A 15248-nucleotide genomic window follows, 5' to 3' on the forward strand; every position below is an offset into this window, starting at 1 on the left:
ATTCCGTACGCTCTTATTTTGTTCATTTGGCGGCAGCGCGGAACTGTATTGGACATCTTCCGGAAGTCAAGGAACAACTGCCTGGGCATCGGTATCTAGAGCTTTCTGGGGCTCAGGCTGACAGAGGGGGCCGAGTTTCACACCATAGCCGTTTTCGGAATCCATGTTGATTCCTAGATTTTCGAGCACAAAACATGTTCCAAAATTCTACAACAGACAGACGTCAGACATACATACCTATAATTTTGTCCTTCGGTTGCATGGATCCTTTTTGAAACCCAGAATGACCTGCGCTGTTTTTTCCAGTCATTAGGAACGCTACGATCCTCCAACTTTGTTAATACCTATATGAGACTGTCTTCAAATAGGGCATAATATGCAAGCATAAAACATTTTTCACCATATATTAATAAGTTCAGTTCATGTACAGAAGCAGCATGTACAGTGGAAAGGAAAAGGAAAAGCGAATATGGTTGGCACTCGTTTCCAGAATATAGCGAATTTATAGTACGAGAGGAAAGAATGGGTGCAAAAACGGTTGGAAAGAGCCGAGGGCCGAAAACGAGCTATACGTAGCCTGTGCGGGCGGTTCTATACCACATGTGGAGGAACGTCTAACTTAACATTTAAAATGCGTTTTCCTTATGTTTGTGTGGTGGATTGAATATGCACCACCAATTTTATGCTTCTCTCAATATTGAAATGCTTCGTCTCGTTAGGAGATAATCGTTTAATTGTGTATTATCCTGTGGAAGATTTGAATGAAGCGCAGAGGAATCAAAGACTGCATAGCTCGGGCGTATTGGGGCGTGTTGCAAATATAATTTGTGCTGCTTGTAATACAGTCTTAGTGTTTTGTATTTGTGCACTTTTTATATTCTTAAAGATTTTTAGTAGAGGAGAATAGACGACAACGTAATAACTTATGAAGCATTGATGAACATCAGCAGAACCCATACAGCACTACTACTCTGCAACAAAAACCACACAGCTCGTATTTGGAAATTAATAGGGGTATCATAACACACTGTTTACTGTTTTCTGAGGGCCTAGGGACTACTCGTCAAAGTGAAAATAGAGTATCAATGCGACGCTACTCACACTACGGAGGGCGGCTGTTTGAAACTGACTCGCTTCCAGTTCAACAGAACAAGTCAGGCTCCGATTGAAACGACGCCAAAGCTACATCTCAGAAAAGTTCCCTGCGGCCAACACTAGTGTAGAATAAAGATACTGTAATTTTTCTGGCATCGCAATATGTAGCAGAATTTCATGGTTTCCATTAGGTCAACTGGAAATTTTTTTTTAAATAAACATAACAGGCAAAGACAATAGCGAAAATTGAATAAAATTTTACGACCTGCGTCAGTTTTGAATAGGCGAACTTATCGTGTTCAATTTCTAATGCAGGTAACACATTTCTTAAAAATTTAAATATTCTATGGCTTTGGACCAAAAGGAAGGCCACATTTCGAACTAAGGTCCACAAATGCGACCTCTTTGGCAACATTCTAGCAATTGTCTCAAGTATTACAAATGTGAGCGATATGGAAGAGAGCTCCAGAGGTAATTAACGTCTTAGATCCGGCAGGTTCATATCTCTCTCTCTCTCTCTCTCTCTCTCTCTAACGTGTTTTACTTAGCCCAAGATGCCGCGCGCCGAGACGGCGTTCTGCCCTGCCCACTGCACTCGCCAGAGAAATATGGGCGCATAAAAACTCTCGGCCCGAAATAAACCGGCAAGCCTTCCGCCTTCCGCACGGCGGGCAGAGTACAGCAAACACAACGCCCTTGGCGCTGCCCGACACGTAAGAGCAGAATCTGACGTCTGTCGATACTTCCGGGTATGTCTCAACGTCACCCGACTAGCCGGTCTTAGAAACCAGTTGCGCTCTGGTATCGTTACAAACGCGCCGCTGTCAATCGCTACTGCAGGATATGACTCCAGTGATGAAGCGGTTGCCCAAGAATATGAATGAACATCTCTTGCTCTGCTGCTCACGATTTATCCACTGGCAGCGTGTGCAATTTTCTATCTAAACATATCACGATATTCACCAGCTTTTATCAGTTCATTACTGAATGCTAACCTTATTTCCATCCATGTTTAACTGTGAATAGGAGAAGTTTATTACCAATTATATAAAAGACACCGCAGTTATTCGTGTTAGTCACTTGTTTTCATTTTCCTCCACGACGTGTTTCAAGAGCTTAAATCCTTGCCTTCAGGTGGATCAGTAGTTCATATGAGTTTATTTTCATGAATGCAGCCAGGAGTCTGCCTTACATTCCATTTCGCTACAAGTGTTTCTTGTCATAATGTGGTACAAATGTCACGTTATGAACATTGTAAAAATGGTCGTTAAGATGAATCCTACTGAGGACGACCGTTAGTGAAGTAAATATGAAGTCCCTTGAAAAGCTTAAGCCATTCTCCCTTCGCCTAACTGCAAAATATTGTTCAATAACATTTGGTTTCCTGAGTCATTCAGAGCAACAGGCAAGAAAGCGTCCGGTGTTTAATAATGACGCGGCGATAACTTTTCTGTACGGAAATCTACAAACAGAGTACTCTAGAGCAAGATGGAAAGTTTTTACAAACTTATACAGAAATATTAAGACAAACATTGCGTGTCAAATCACACTGTTCCTTAATATAATTGACTTATTAAGAAACTAGTTTTCTGGTATACTTTGTTCGCCTCTGTCGCCGGGTACATTATACTGTCAGTGTCGATGTTGTTGGAGAAGTAGAACGTACTCCAACTCGCCAGGACCACAAAGGAATCCGACAAGACATTCTTGACCATAGTATAACATAACTCAAGCTCCCAAGTGTGTCTTTTCCAACGAATGCTCTCATGCGATCGGGTAGTATTACATCAATTAGAAATAAACGATAGAGTCGCTTACAGAAGTGCGATAGACAGCTCTTCGTTTGATGAGGTGCAGCGTGCTATCCCCTGGTTCGCCCGATCAACCTTCTAGATAAAAAAAATGACTACCGATACGCATGCGACAGCAAGCGCTACCAATATGTTCCACAACGCCGCGCATAAAAACTGAGGTTTTTTCAGGGCTCATACCTCGGGTTTTATTGGTGGTAGAAAGGTAGGATCTCGTGTTTTGGATAGCCCTTTGTCAAAGGACCACATGTATACCCAACAGAAGGATTGTCAGTGTCACTGTCCAACAGTACAGGATCAACGTATGAGTATTACACACTTCCCTCAGATTAGGCAAATGGAACAGATCGGTTGATTCTGTTTTCATTACATGTGCTCTACGGTGCACCTTAACGGGCTTGTGGAGGCACCATTTAGTTCGTAGGCAGTACCATTTTCTCGCTGTCCGCAGCAGATATCTAAATAACTAACCGCAGCCAATCGCTCAAATCTTAACGGTATATTCTCTAGGCACTTAAGTCAGTTAAGACAAGAGTGCTGATTAGTCAACTGGCTGCTGTGCTGCCACTGAGGGGTCAGAGGGACGAGTGGCCGCAGCACCAGAAGCTATTTTTAAAAGATTGTAGTCTTATCGCTGTGACTAGACTTACGGGTGAGTCATACTACGAAAGACATCTCTAAACGGTTTCAGGCTGTCTGTTGTCTAGCGAGAAAACCCTTTAGTCTACTTCGCTGTAGGGAAGAGTGACTACGCCAATTGTATGTGGCGTTATTCTTTTGGCGATGACAAATTACGTTTCCACCCAGGTGGTCCTTCCGTTAGCAACACAATAGTGTAATTTTTATCTCCTGGTTTAGTAGGATGCTCAACAAAAATACAAGAAAAATATCTGGGCAATATAATCACAGAATTAGAGGAATATCGTTGTCGATATCCCTTTGTTCCATAAATAACTCTTAGGGAAAGTTCGTGGCAAGCGCCTTTCACCGTCATTAATCACGCGCAAATCGCCGAAGTGGCGTCAAATAGACGTGCACCAGGCCGCTGAACAACCACTGATAATGCTGTACGATCGATTCATTACATCGCGATCCTAAGGTTCAAATGGCTCTGAGCAAAAAATGGCTCTGAGCACTATGGGACTTAACATCTACGGTCATCAGTCCCCTTGAAGTTAGAACTACTTAAACCTAACTAACCTAAGGACATCACACACATCCATGCCCGAGGCAGGATTCGAACCTGCGACCGTAGCGGTCGCGCGGTTTCAGACTGAAGCGCCTAGAACCCCTCGGCCACACCGACTGACTGAAAAATGGGGTACCAGCTGCCTCATTCTGCCTTCCTCGGTACCTTTAAAATTTTTCCCGAAAGATTTAGCATGCAAATATATTCGCGCTTTTTATGCTGAGTGTGGAGGAGACAATGGCCGTGGCAAGGAGACAGAAAAGTAATGAATATTGGAAGGCACTAGACAGTGACTGTGTTATAGAAAGAGCGCAGAGGGCAAGGAGAAAGAGAGACACAGTGGCAGTGGAACATAATTGATAGTGACAGAACAGTGAAGAAGACAGTGCCAGTGGGAGAGGAATAAAGATAAGGGGAAAGTGGATGAGAGCCAGTAATAATGAGAGACCGAGTCTACGACAATGATACCGAACAAGAGAGCTGGTGACAATGAGAAGAGACATCAGCAATGGGAAGGAATGAATGGGATAGTAGCAGTAAGAGAGCAAGCGGGAGACACTAATAGTGGGACAGGACGAAGGACACCGTGGCTGTGAGACAAGAGACAGCGGCAGAGAGACACAAAGAGATGATGAGTTGGGCTGAATGAGTGAGTGCGAATGGACAAGTGGGAGTAGATGAGCAGAACAACTTACACCGATGGAGTAGTGGGTATGAGTGAGTTACTCTTAGGGAAGGCTGTGGGGGTGCGAGGTGAGCTGCATGTTAGAAAGAGGCCGAACATATTCGCATCTAAAAATTTTCCCTAAAATTTTGACATGTTGTAGGTAGAATGGGGCAGCCGGTACCTCAATTTTCAGTCTTTTAAACAGGAACAAATTCGCCTTTTTATGAGCTCCAATAGTCTCATTTTCCAGCTGGTGTTAAGTATGAGGTTGTAAATGTCTTATTATTTGCTATACTAGTTGTCAGTTGCTATCGTCTTAGACTTCTTGTGGGGAAAAGTAATTCTAGCGAAAGTTGGCAGCAGTGCAGACCACCGGAGATGATGCAGAGCGAGATTACGGAGCAGACTGTGGCAGCTACACTGCAGTCGTGGGTTGCCGACCAGCGACGCGGAGGCGGGCGAGTTGGCCCGCTAGCCTCCACCGTGCCCACTCTCAGCACCAACACTGCACGCATCCACATTTGGTTCGCGTAGCTCCGCTCAGCGACCTGCATACATATCGTGTGCGTCCGTGTGGTGGGGAGGGGGCGGCGTTCCCTGATCAGATTGTGTGCGCTCTATTTCAGTGTGCCAAAGTATCGATAGTGTGGTCTAAAGGTGCGCCAGAAGTATCGATGTTGTTGTTGTTGTTGTTGTGGTCTTCAGTCCTGAGACTGGTTTGATGCAGCTCTCCATGCTACTCTATCCTGTGCAAGCTTTTTCATCTCCCAGTACCTACTGCAACCTACATCCTTCTGAATCTGCTTAGTGTATTCATCTCTTGGTCTCACTCTACGATTTTTACCCTCCACGATGCCCTCCAATACTAAATTGGTGATCCCTTGCTGCCTCAGAACATGTCCTACCAACCGATCCCTTCTTCTGGTCAAGTTGTGCCACAAACTTCTCTTCTCCCCAACCCTGTTCAATACTTCCTCATTAGTTATGTGATCTACCCATCTAATCTTCAGCATTCTTCTGTAGCACCACATTTCGAAAGCTTCTATTCTCTTCTTGTCCAAACTATTTATCGTCCATGTTTCACTTCCATACATGGCTACACTCCATACGAATACTTACAGAAATGACTTCCTGACACTTAAATCTATACTGGATGTTAACAAATTTCTCTTCTTCAGAAACGCTTTCCTTGCCATTGCCAGCCTACATTTTATATCCTCTCTACTTCGACCATCATCAGTTATTTTGCTCCCCAAATAGCAAAACTCCTTTACTACTTTAAGTGTCTCATTTCCTAATCTAATTCCCTCAGCATCACCCGACTTAATTCGACTACATTCCATTATCCTTGTTTTGCTTTTGTTGATGTTCATCTTATATCCTCCTTTCAAGACACTGTCCATTCCATTCAACTGCTCTTCCAAGTCCTTTGCTGTCTCTGAAAGAATTACAATGTCATCGGCGAACCTCAAAGTTTTTATTTCTTCTCCATGAATTTTAATACCTACTCCGAATTTTTCTTTTGTTTCCTTTACTGCTTGCTCAATATACAGATTGAACAATATCGGGGAGAGGCTACAACCCTGTCTTACTCCCTTCCCAACCACTGCTTCCCTTTCATGTCCCTCGACTCTTATAACTGCCATCTGGTTTCTGTACAAATTGTAAACAGCCTTTCGCTCCCTTTATACCCCTGCCACCTTCAGAATTTAAAAGAGGGTATTCCAGTCAACATTGTCAAAAGCTTTCTCTAAGTCTACAAATGCTAGAAACGTAGGTTTGCCTTTCCTTAATCTTTCTTCTAAGATAAGTCGTAAGGTCAGTATTGCCTCACGTGTTCCAGTGTTTCTACGGAATCCAAACTGATCTTCCCCGAGGTTGGCTTCTACTAGTTTTTCCATTCGTCTGTAAAGAAATCGTGTTAGTATTTTGCAGCTGTGACTTATTAAATCGATACTGCCGTCTATAGACGGCGGCAAGTTCATTATTGCGTTCCACATCAACGAAGGTAAACTGTTGCTCCGTTAGTCACAAATGTGCAATCTCCGGCAGGAAATGAAGCGAAGAATAAATGTTGACAGGCAACATTACAGACAAGTGTGTGCCTTAATGACGAACTGGGTTAGTTCTTAAAGAACGTCCATTTCTTCACCAATAATCGTGAATCTTCTTTTAAACGGGTATCTGTCCCTATCCCGATAAACGACGGCACCATTTGTAGGATGGAAAGGGGAGATTTGGGAACTTTCATGAATATCGAATTCAGATATCGCTGGAATGTGCTGGCTGTATCTTAGAGGAATTTGATGAAGGAGAATTACTCAGCAGTGTACCTACAAAAATTGATGACCCTCCACAAAAAAGTGGAGGAACCAGGTTTCGAAATGTGGTTAATAAACATACCATCTTGTGAAGTACTCATCACATAGTATCCTCTGATTTGGCACTATCGCACTACAGTCTATTTCCATTTTCAAGAAGCGTTTGGGGATGAAGTTTAGCGTCATGAAACTTCTTCAATAGAGTAAATTTTCATCCCATTCATCAGACTTTTAGTCTGAGGATTTCGAGAGTCTACATGTATTGCAACAGGTGTATTAGAATTTTAATAAAACATTAATAACATTGCACACTGTTGATATTGGTCGCTTTTCTGATCAATAGTGAATACTAGTAAGCAAACTTTCGCCGTTTCTGAATGTTGGTGGTTCGATAAAAAAAGGGGTAGATAATGATTTATGTGCGTTTGTATTTGTTTAAGAAAACCTGTTTTATGCTAGTGCTCTTAGTAGCAGAAGGTTTTATGAAGGATCAGACTGACGGAATTAGCAACAAGCATCTTCAAAAATGTTGATATTTTAATTTATGATTAATGTAATTTTGTAGAAAATTAATAAGTTGAGACCGTGGCTGCATAAATAACTAGTTACTTCTTAAAAAGAGGAAACAGCGTTCAGATACTTTCAAGGGTAGTTTTTATTAAGAAAAAGTAGCATCCTTACCGGTAATTAATGATTAATTCCGAAATACTAGGTAATTACTAAATCTCACAATTTCCTCTATTCTAGATTTTATTTCTTCCGATAGTTCCGAATTATTCCGGCGAAACTTTGCCTACATTACGCTGGGATATTGCGCGTGTAGGAATACTGCCAACACTTCTTTCCTATTCCGGATACGGCTGCATGTTTTATCTTAAATCATTTGCTCCCCACGTACGCAACTGGCGATTCAGTGGCTAGCTAGCTTACTGATTTCTCCTTAGTCGACGATGCAAACTGCTTGTGCAGGGTTTGAGTTATAAGCACTGCGTAGAGTAAGCGTTATCGGCAGCTTCCCACTGAAACGTTTCTGCGTAAAATCTACGAATACTAAGATTACAACATCGACCTTAGGAGTGCGTGCATATCATAATCTAGGATTTATCTAGTTGTCATTCTATACAAATAATGTTTGATGTTTCCCCTCGTATGAACATGATCTTTCAAAACAGGAATTCGTCTATGTCTCCAAACATACGTTTCTGCCAAAGACTATATGGAGTATCATTTATAGCGTTCACCACCACAATACTTTCGTGTCACTTTTAACATCGCCCAGGCATTAGGTCGTCTCACAGGTTCCAATTTCCCAACCGTAAATTTAGGCATTTTCCAAAGCTGCAGAAAAGTTGCCTGTTCATTGGTTTATCTACCGTGCTATAATCAATGACTGCTCGTTGCAAGTTTGTTTACGTAACAGGGCAACGCGCCAGTATCTCTCTAAACGTCACCGTAAGTTTTGTCCATCTGATTACTAACTTTGAAATATAGCTTCTTTCACCGTTGGGTACATAATTTGTTAATATGGTTTTTCGGAATAGATAAACTGAAATACCGCTCAGTCTTAAAATTCTTTGGTGTGGTCGGTTTACCTCCAAAGTACGTCATCCAAAATCAGTGATTTTATAAGAGGACGGTTGATTCAATCTCAAACAATAGCCTGTAGAAATTAAGAGAGACAGGGCTACGTTTAATGTGACAGTGAAGGACGTCCCTGGACAGCAGCCACAGATGAAGACATTGAGAAAGTGCACAATGCAGTGCAGGCCGAGCAGTGATTAAAAGTGTGTGGAACAGCTGACTCCATAGGCACATCAGACGGACGAATATGGTACAACTGACATGAAGAATTAGCTACAGGAAACTTTTTTCAAATACTGGGGCCCTTTTCTGAATAAAAGTAAAAACAAAGAACGAAGTTCTCAGCATTGTTTAAAGCGTTTTAAAAGGATCCAAGTGATTTGATGCTCTGGTTTGTTACTGCAGATCAGACGTGATCCATGTTTCTAGTTACAATCTATGCGACAAAGTAAGAAGACAGAAGCCGGTATGCCTGCACGAAAAGGCAGCGTTTAAGCCATGGCCTGTGTTTACTATGATGTAGCAGAAGGAATTATACTTACTGATTATCTTACAAATTTCAATATAATGAGCGACAAATGTATGAAGATTTCTGGGGGAATTGGATGAAAGAAAGGTCTAAATTTAAAGAAGTCATCACGAAATTGCAACCTCTTACATGGCTGCTTTGGAAGTGGGAAACCGATTTTAAGTACAGACTGTTGGAACATTCATGAAAAGCGCCCGGACTGAATCCTCCTGACTTGCACTGATTCCTACATATAAAGAAATGTTTGGTTGAAAATAGTTTTGAGCCCAGTGACGAGATTATCTCATCGTCAGCATGAACCAGAGGAAGCTGAGACATCTGATGTAAAGTTTCTTATGATCGATGGAACGAAAGTACGCTGGATCCAAGAAGTACAAAGGGATATAGAAAAAGATAGTAAGGAGAAAGATCGACAACAGGATGGCTTTGAAAACAAAAATGCAAAAAAAAAAAAAAATAAATAAAAAAAAAATGGCTCCAAGCATTATGGGACTTAACATTTGAGGTTATCAGTCCCCTAGACTTAGAACTACTTAAACCCAACTAACCTAAGGACAACACACACATCCATGCCCGAGGCAGGATTCGAACCTGCGACCGTAGCAGCAGCAGCGCGGTTCCGGACTGAAGCGTCTAGAACCGCTCGGCCACAGCGGCCGGCTACCATAAATTTCCAAAGGAGAATTAGAACCAGGACAAAAATATCATGGCCATATGATCCAATAATATTGCACGGTGTGAGAATGAAAGATTATCGCGCGAGGATAAAGACCAGGACAGAAGCTGATTCAAACTAAGATAGTCCTCATATGGCCAAAACGAAAACAGGAGAATTGCACGGCAGAGTAGCAGTTTGGAAAGGCATCACTGGGAAAGCGTTGAAGAAAGTTTAGTGAGGTGGATGGAAACGGTCGATAGGAAAGTAGTTTTGACATAACAGGTCATCAACCTTTCGCTTTGATTCCGTGAATTAGGGTCACCCGACTGGAGTTGAAACCTCTCCAGAAAATATGAATTCAGCTGGAAAACAGAGCTCCACAAAGACCTGTGTGAGTAGCTGGAATGATTCGAGTAGCGTGAACAGGTTCGAAAACCACGACGACAGATACACACACCAAAGAACGCTCAGCGAGAGGCGTTTGTCTCGCTCTGCAGACTGCGTGCAGAGGGAGCGCGAAACGGTCACGCGCCGCAGCGCATCCAGCAGGTGCAGCCGCTAGCCTGCCCAGAGGTCGCAGCTGCCCTTGTCGGCAGTTGGGAAATGCTCTGGAAGCTTCTTTCCTTACGATTACGGAACAAGCGCTCACCGCCAGAGAGCGACTCGTACTCGGCAATTCGCCTACGCGTCTATGCGCTGCCACTTTGTTACGTCAGAGAACAAGCGAGGAGCGCACTGCGCAATGCTCAACAAATGTTTGCGCTGTCTCTGACATGTGTGTGCTAATAGATAGTTAACCGCTCGACAATGAATCAGGAATAACACAGGTAATTCTGACCGACTGCCTAAACGTAAGGAGCGCGCTGCGAACTGTACACACTACAGACTTCAGTCTGGATTGCACATCCTCCTTCACGGTTCGGGGAAAAAGCGAATATTTTCGTGGTCTCTCTCTCTCTCTCTCTCTCTCTCTCTCTCTCTCTCTCTGTCCACACTGTGATCAACATCGACGCCCACAAATAGACAACCTCGACAGCTTGACAACACTGTTCAAATAATCAAAGCGTGACGTCACTGTGGGAACCAGCCAAGCATAGATCAAGATGTGTCGAGTGGGTGGGAAGGAAGGACGGAGGTTGCTACAAAATGAGACTGGAGGTTGCAGGAACGTGGACGAACAAAGTAGCATAGGTTGCTGATGGACTCGTCGCTGACTTAACGAGAATACGATGTTTCAGTGTTCAAGAAGAACAATGCAATATTCCTTCGGACTTGCATTCTTGCACACAAAATTCATGAACACTACATTTTTACGCAAATTACAGGTATTTCACTTCGATTTTTAGAGTCTTCTTTACGCTCTAGGCCTGATACAAGAATGCCTACGTGAAATGAATTTTCATCTTGAAATAGTTATTTTCCGCTTACACTGATGCGAGTTTCCAACGTAAGCCAATCTTTAACTTTTCTTCGTTCAGGAGATTGTTGTGGTTTACTACCAACTTCCACTGATTTCGTTCACGTTAGTTTGTACTACACCCCTACTGAAAATGACCTTTGTCCTCTAACCACTATTCATCTTTCATAAAGAAAACATGCAAAAGAAATCAGTGACATCTGGAGGAAACCCAACACATCTGCAATGGTATACCACAAGTCTTATCAACGTCTGCTTCCATTGCGTCAGTGTCAATCAGTTCTAGCGAAACCTTCCAGGTTTTCTAATATTTTTCTCTCTGGAAGTAAAGTTTCCTTACGTCTACCGAGCGAGGTGGCGCAGTGGTTAGCACACTGGGCTCGCATTCGGGAGGACGACGGTTCAATCCCACGTCCGGCCATCCTGATTTAGGTTTTCCGTGATTTCCCTAAATCGCTTTAGGCAAATGCTGGGATGGTTCCTTTGACAGGGCACGGCCGACTTCCTTCCCTAATCCGATGAGACCGATGACCTCGCTGTTTGGTCTCTTCCCCGCAAATCAACCCAACCTCTTCCCCCAAATCAATCCAATCCAAATCCTTACGTCACTTCTACGTCGGCGTCATTAGGGACACAGCACTAGTTTTGTTCACCGGCGAAGTAATTGGTTGAGGGCTCTTCCAAAGAACCATTCGAGCATTCAGATGAATTGACTAAGGTAAACCAAAGGAAACCTACAACTGATTTCGTGGTCTCCACAGCAACAACTCTGGGGGTGCCAGACAATGAAGTGGAGCCCTTAATCATAAAATCCGCGTGTCTTTTTACAGCGTTTTACTACACGCTAGTGTACATTTCGATGTCATGGAAAACCTCACTGAGGAACTGAATGTCGGTTCATATCACCCTCCCCCAAAAACGATCCCAGTCGTCTAACCGCTAACCGCCTCATTTGGCCTATCATCTGAGCTGCAGTTTTTATGCAATGAATTTCATTGCGATGTCAACAAGACACGCGTTCCCGGCGTGTTGAAAGCACAATGAAGTTCCTTAAATAAAAACTAACGCCAATACGATTAAGCTGTGACTTTGGAATGTACACAGCCATCACAGTAAAAACGCTACAAGAAGGCAGTAGACGCATTTCATTATTAAGGTTTCCTAAATTTGATTGCCAAGGCGCATCCTCTCGTAAACGACCTACACAATGGAATACGTCACTCGGTATGAGGCAGAGCTAGAAAAGAACGATTCTGGATTTTCGGTTAGGGCGGCCTACCGCAAACCAGGTGCGCTAACTGCGCAGCGAGGACCTTCGTTCGATCCGGCCCGGGGGCGCCGGCCACCCGTAAGTCGCCCCCGGCCGTGCCCAGCAAGGGTGCGATCGACTGCACTGCAGCTGCCGCTGCCGGCAAAGGGCGAGCTTCGGCTTCGCCAACGGCCACGTCAGCGCGGCAGGCCACGCCCACCATGGGACACAGGCTCTGGGCGTGAGGACGCCACAGGCACCAACGACTGAACCTCGATTTTAACAGGCAAAACTTTTAGGCGCTCCAATTAAGAAATCATTTCGCGAATGTAGCTGGCTGTTTCATAAAGTTTCCAAGACGTCTTTCAAAGAGTATCTACAAGGGAATTATCTGATTTCTTACGCAACCTCTGCCAAGACATTATAGGCGAAGATTCTCGTCTTTGACAACTCTGGTGCGAGCGGAGTTTGAAGAACTTTCACTTGCACAGTAATACGACAAGAAGTACTAATTCTACCAGAATTAGACGAAATAGTATGTACAATAATGTTAGCAGCATTGTATTGTGCTTTAATGGTTTAGTAATAGTCATTAGTTGCCGTTTTCTCTACACTATACACAATGCAACAAATTTACATTAAAACAGCCGTATTATTAACCAAGGTAGATGTAGCTTTACAATATCAGTTCAAACTTTTCGTCAAAAGAAGTCTCCGTAAATACAGGATATCTTTGCATATTTTAACTCTTCACTTAATGCCATATCAAGAATCGAAATAAGCTTTCAGGTGTTCCTTAGAGACCGTTTACCGACATCCGTACGAAAGCCACCATATTTCCGATACACTGCTTGATGTCTCGCATATAGCGACTGGACGAAGGTGACATGCTCAGCATAATACGTATCGAACTACAGGAATCTTACGATTTACGACCATCAATGGGCAGTTAAATAGTAGAAAAGAACACAGATGTTAAAGCGGAATATTATTGACTAGGATATAAGGTTGTGAAGTTGCATGGAACTTTTCCACTATTAGCTTCCCTTATAAGATGACATCGACGTCTAACACGTCACGGCATTATTTTGCTGTGCGTGAGGAAGGAAGGACGATTAGCGTTTAACGTCCCGTCGACAGTGAGGTCATTAGAGACGCAGCACACGCTCGGAATGTTTCACGGGTGAGGAAGGGAATCGGCCGTGTCCTCTCAAAGGAAGCATCCCGCCGCTGGAGCGATTTAGGGAAATCACGAAAAACCTAAATCTTTATGGCCGGACACGGGTCTGAACCACCATAGGTAGAAGCATAAGCGCCCAAAGACACTACTAGGTAGGGCGTAACTACCTATGGCAAGCTAACATACAACAAGCGACAAACGTCGGCAAGCTCCTGTATATCAGCAACGTTGACTGGATATACCAGCTACTATTGCAGCCGACCAACAGGCTACAGCAGGGAAACCGACGAGCTCGCCCACTGACGCACAAACAAATCGCCAACATCACCCTACACTGTGCATCTGATATATGACCTATCGGACACAAAACGATGATGAACCTGTTACAGGTATGTTGACGCTGACCGAGAGATCAACACCGGCACCCAGCGCCAGCCGCTGAGTAACAGCACCGCACAACGTCAAAGGTATCGACATGCATGATACCCACTACTATCAAAGCCTACCCTTGCAAGACCTGTCGCAGGTAGCAAGACATCCGCTGCTGCTCTTACTACCAGACCAAACTATCGCAGAAGTTTTTTTCCATTAGCTCTTACCTTGGCCCTTTTTTTTCCCCCTCTGCCCTTCAAACCGCTACCCTTCGTTCGACTTTCGACCCAATCTATCTCCAGATGAGCGCGTATTAATCGTTAACCTTAACCAGCCGTACGCAAACATCATAGTACCCACATCCTGCGACACCTCACATTATGCAGAGATGGCAGTACACCTTTTGAGTTTGCCATCATGCCGGTGTGGGAGTGGAGGGGCTCCACCTCTATTATTTTTTACGGGTCTGAACCGTCGTTCTGCCGACTACGAGTCCAGTGTGCTGCCCTCTGCGCCACATCACTCGACGGTGCAAGGAAGAGACTGCTACGGCGAATATACATCCCTGTCTTCTACGGAACTAGTTTACGGTTATCAACCCATAATATTTACGTAAACATAGCAGTTGATAGTGGCAAGCAAAATCAAAGCTGTTATTGCTGTTTTCCTTACCGACTGCCATGGTTGTCGAGCGCGAATCTACAGCGGTATACTCTCGAAAGCTGCAGGACACAAACTGCAAGCGAGGACGAGCCGGTGAGGGGAAATATGAGACTGACTCGATGCCGCGCATGCGCAGAACGGCGGTCGCTGGAGGCGCGCCCGTTGCGCCGCTCAGCGTCACGTGGCTGTGACGACGTAGCGCGCCGGGAATGCAAATGCGGCCCCGTCACCGCCAGGAATACCACGTGAAACGGTCACCGGTCAGACGCGGGCGTGACCTCGCGTCATTCGTCAGCAATGACGCTTTATCAAGCTACGTGTCGAAAGGATAACGTGCTAGGAAGCAGGCTACGTCCGCCACGTAATGCTTTCCCAAAAAACAATTACGCAAAGCCGCCGAAGACACTTCTAACTGACCTACGAGTAACCATCCGCAACGACCTCAGATGCAGTGACCATGTAATATAAGCTGTAATCTTAAATACAGTAAATGTAATTCATTCACGAAAATAATAT

At 44.0% G+C, this 15248-nt stretch overlaps 1 protein-coding gene across 2 annotated transcripts in view; it reads right to left on the reverse strand.

The window, feature by feature from the left end:
* The window catches only part of LOC124616700, a 55495-nt gene extending 40617 nt beyond the window's left edge, over positions 1-14878 (reverse strand). For both annotated transcript variants that reach the window (XM_047145043.1, XM_047145042.1), the window contains exon 1: positions 14742-14878. In XM_047145043.1, coding sequence (XP_047000999.1) covers positions 14742-14862 — 121 coding nt within the window. In that variant the 5' untranslated portion in view covers positions 14863-14878. The remainder of the gene's footprint in view (positions 1-14741) is intronic.
* Positions 14879-15248: the final 370 nt, after the last annotated feature.

Source organism: Schistocerca americana, chromosome 5 (genome assembly GCF_021461395.2).
Source record: "Schistocerca americana isolate TAMUIC-IGC-003095 chromosome 5, iqSchAmer2.1, whole genome shotgun sequence".
NCBI classification, from domain to species: Eukaryota; Metazoa; Arthropoda; class Insecta; order Orthoptera; family Acrididae; genus Schistocerca; species Schistocerca americana.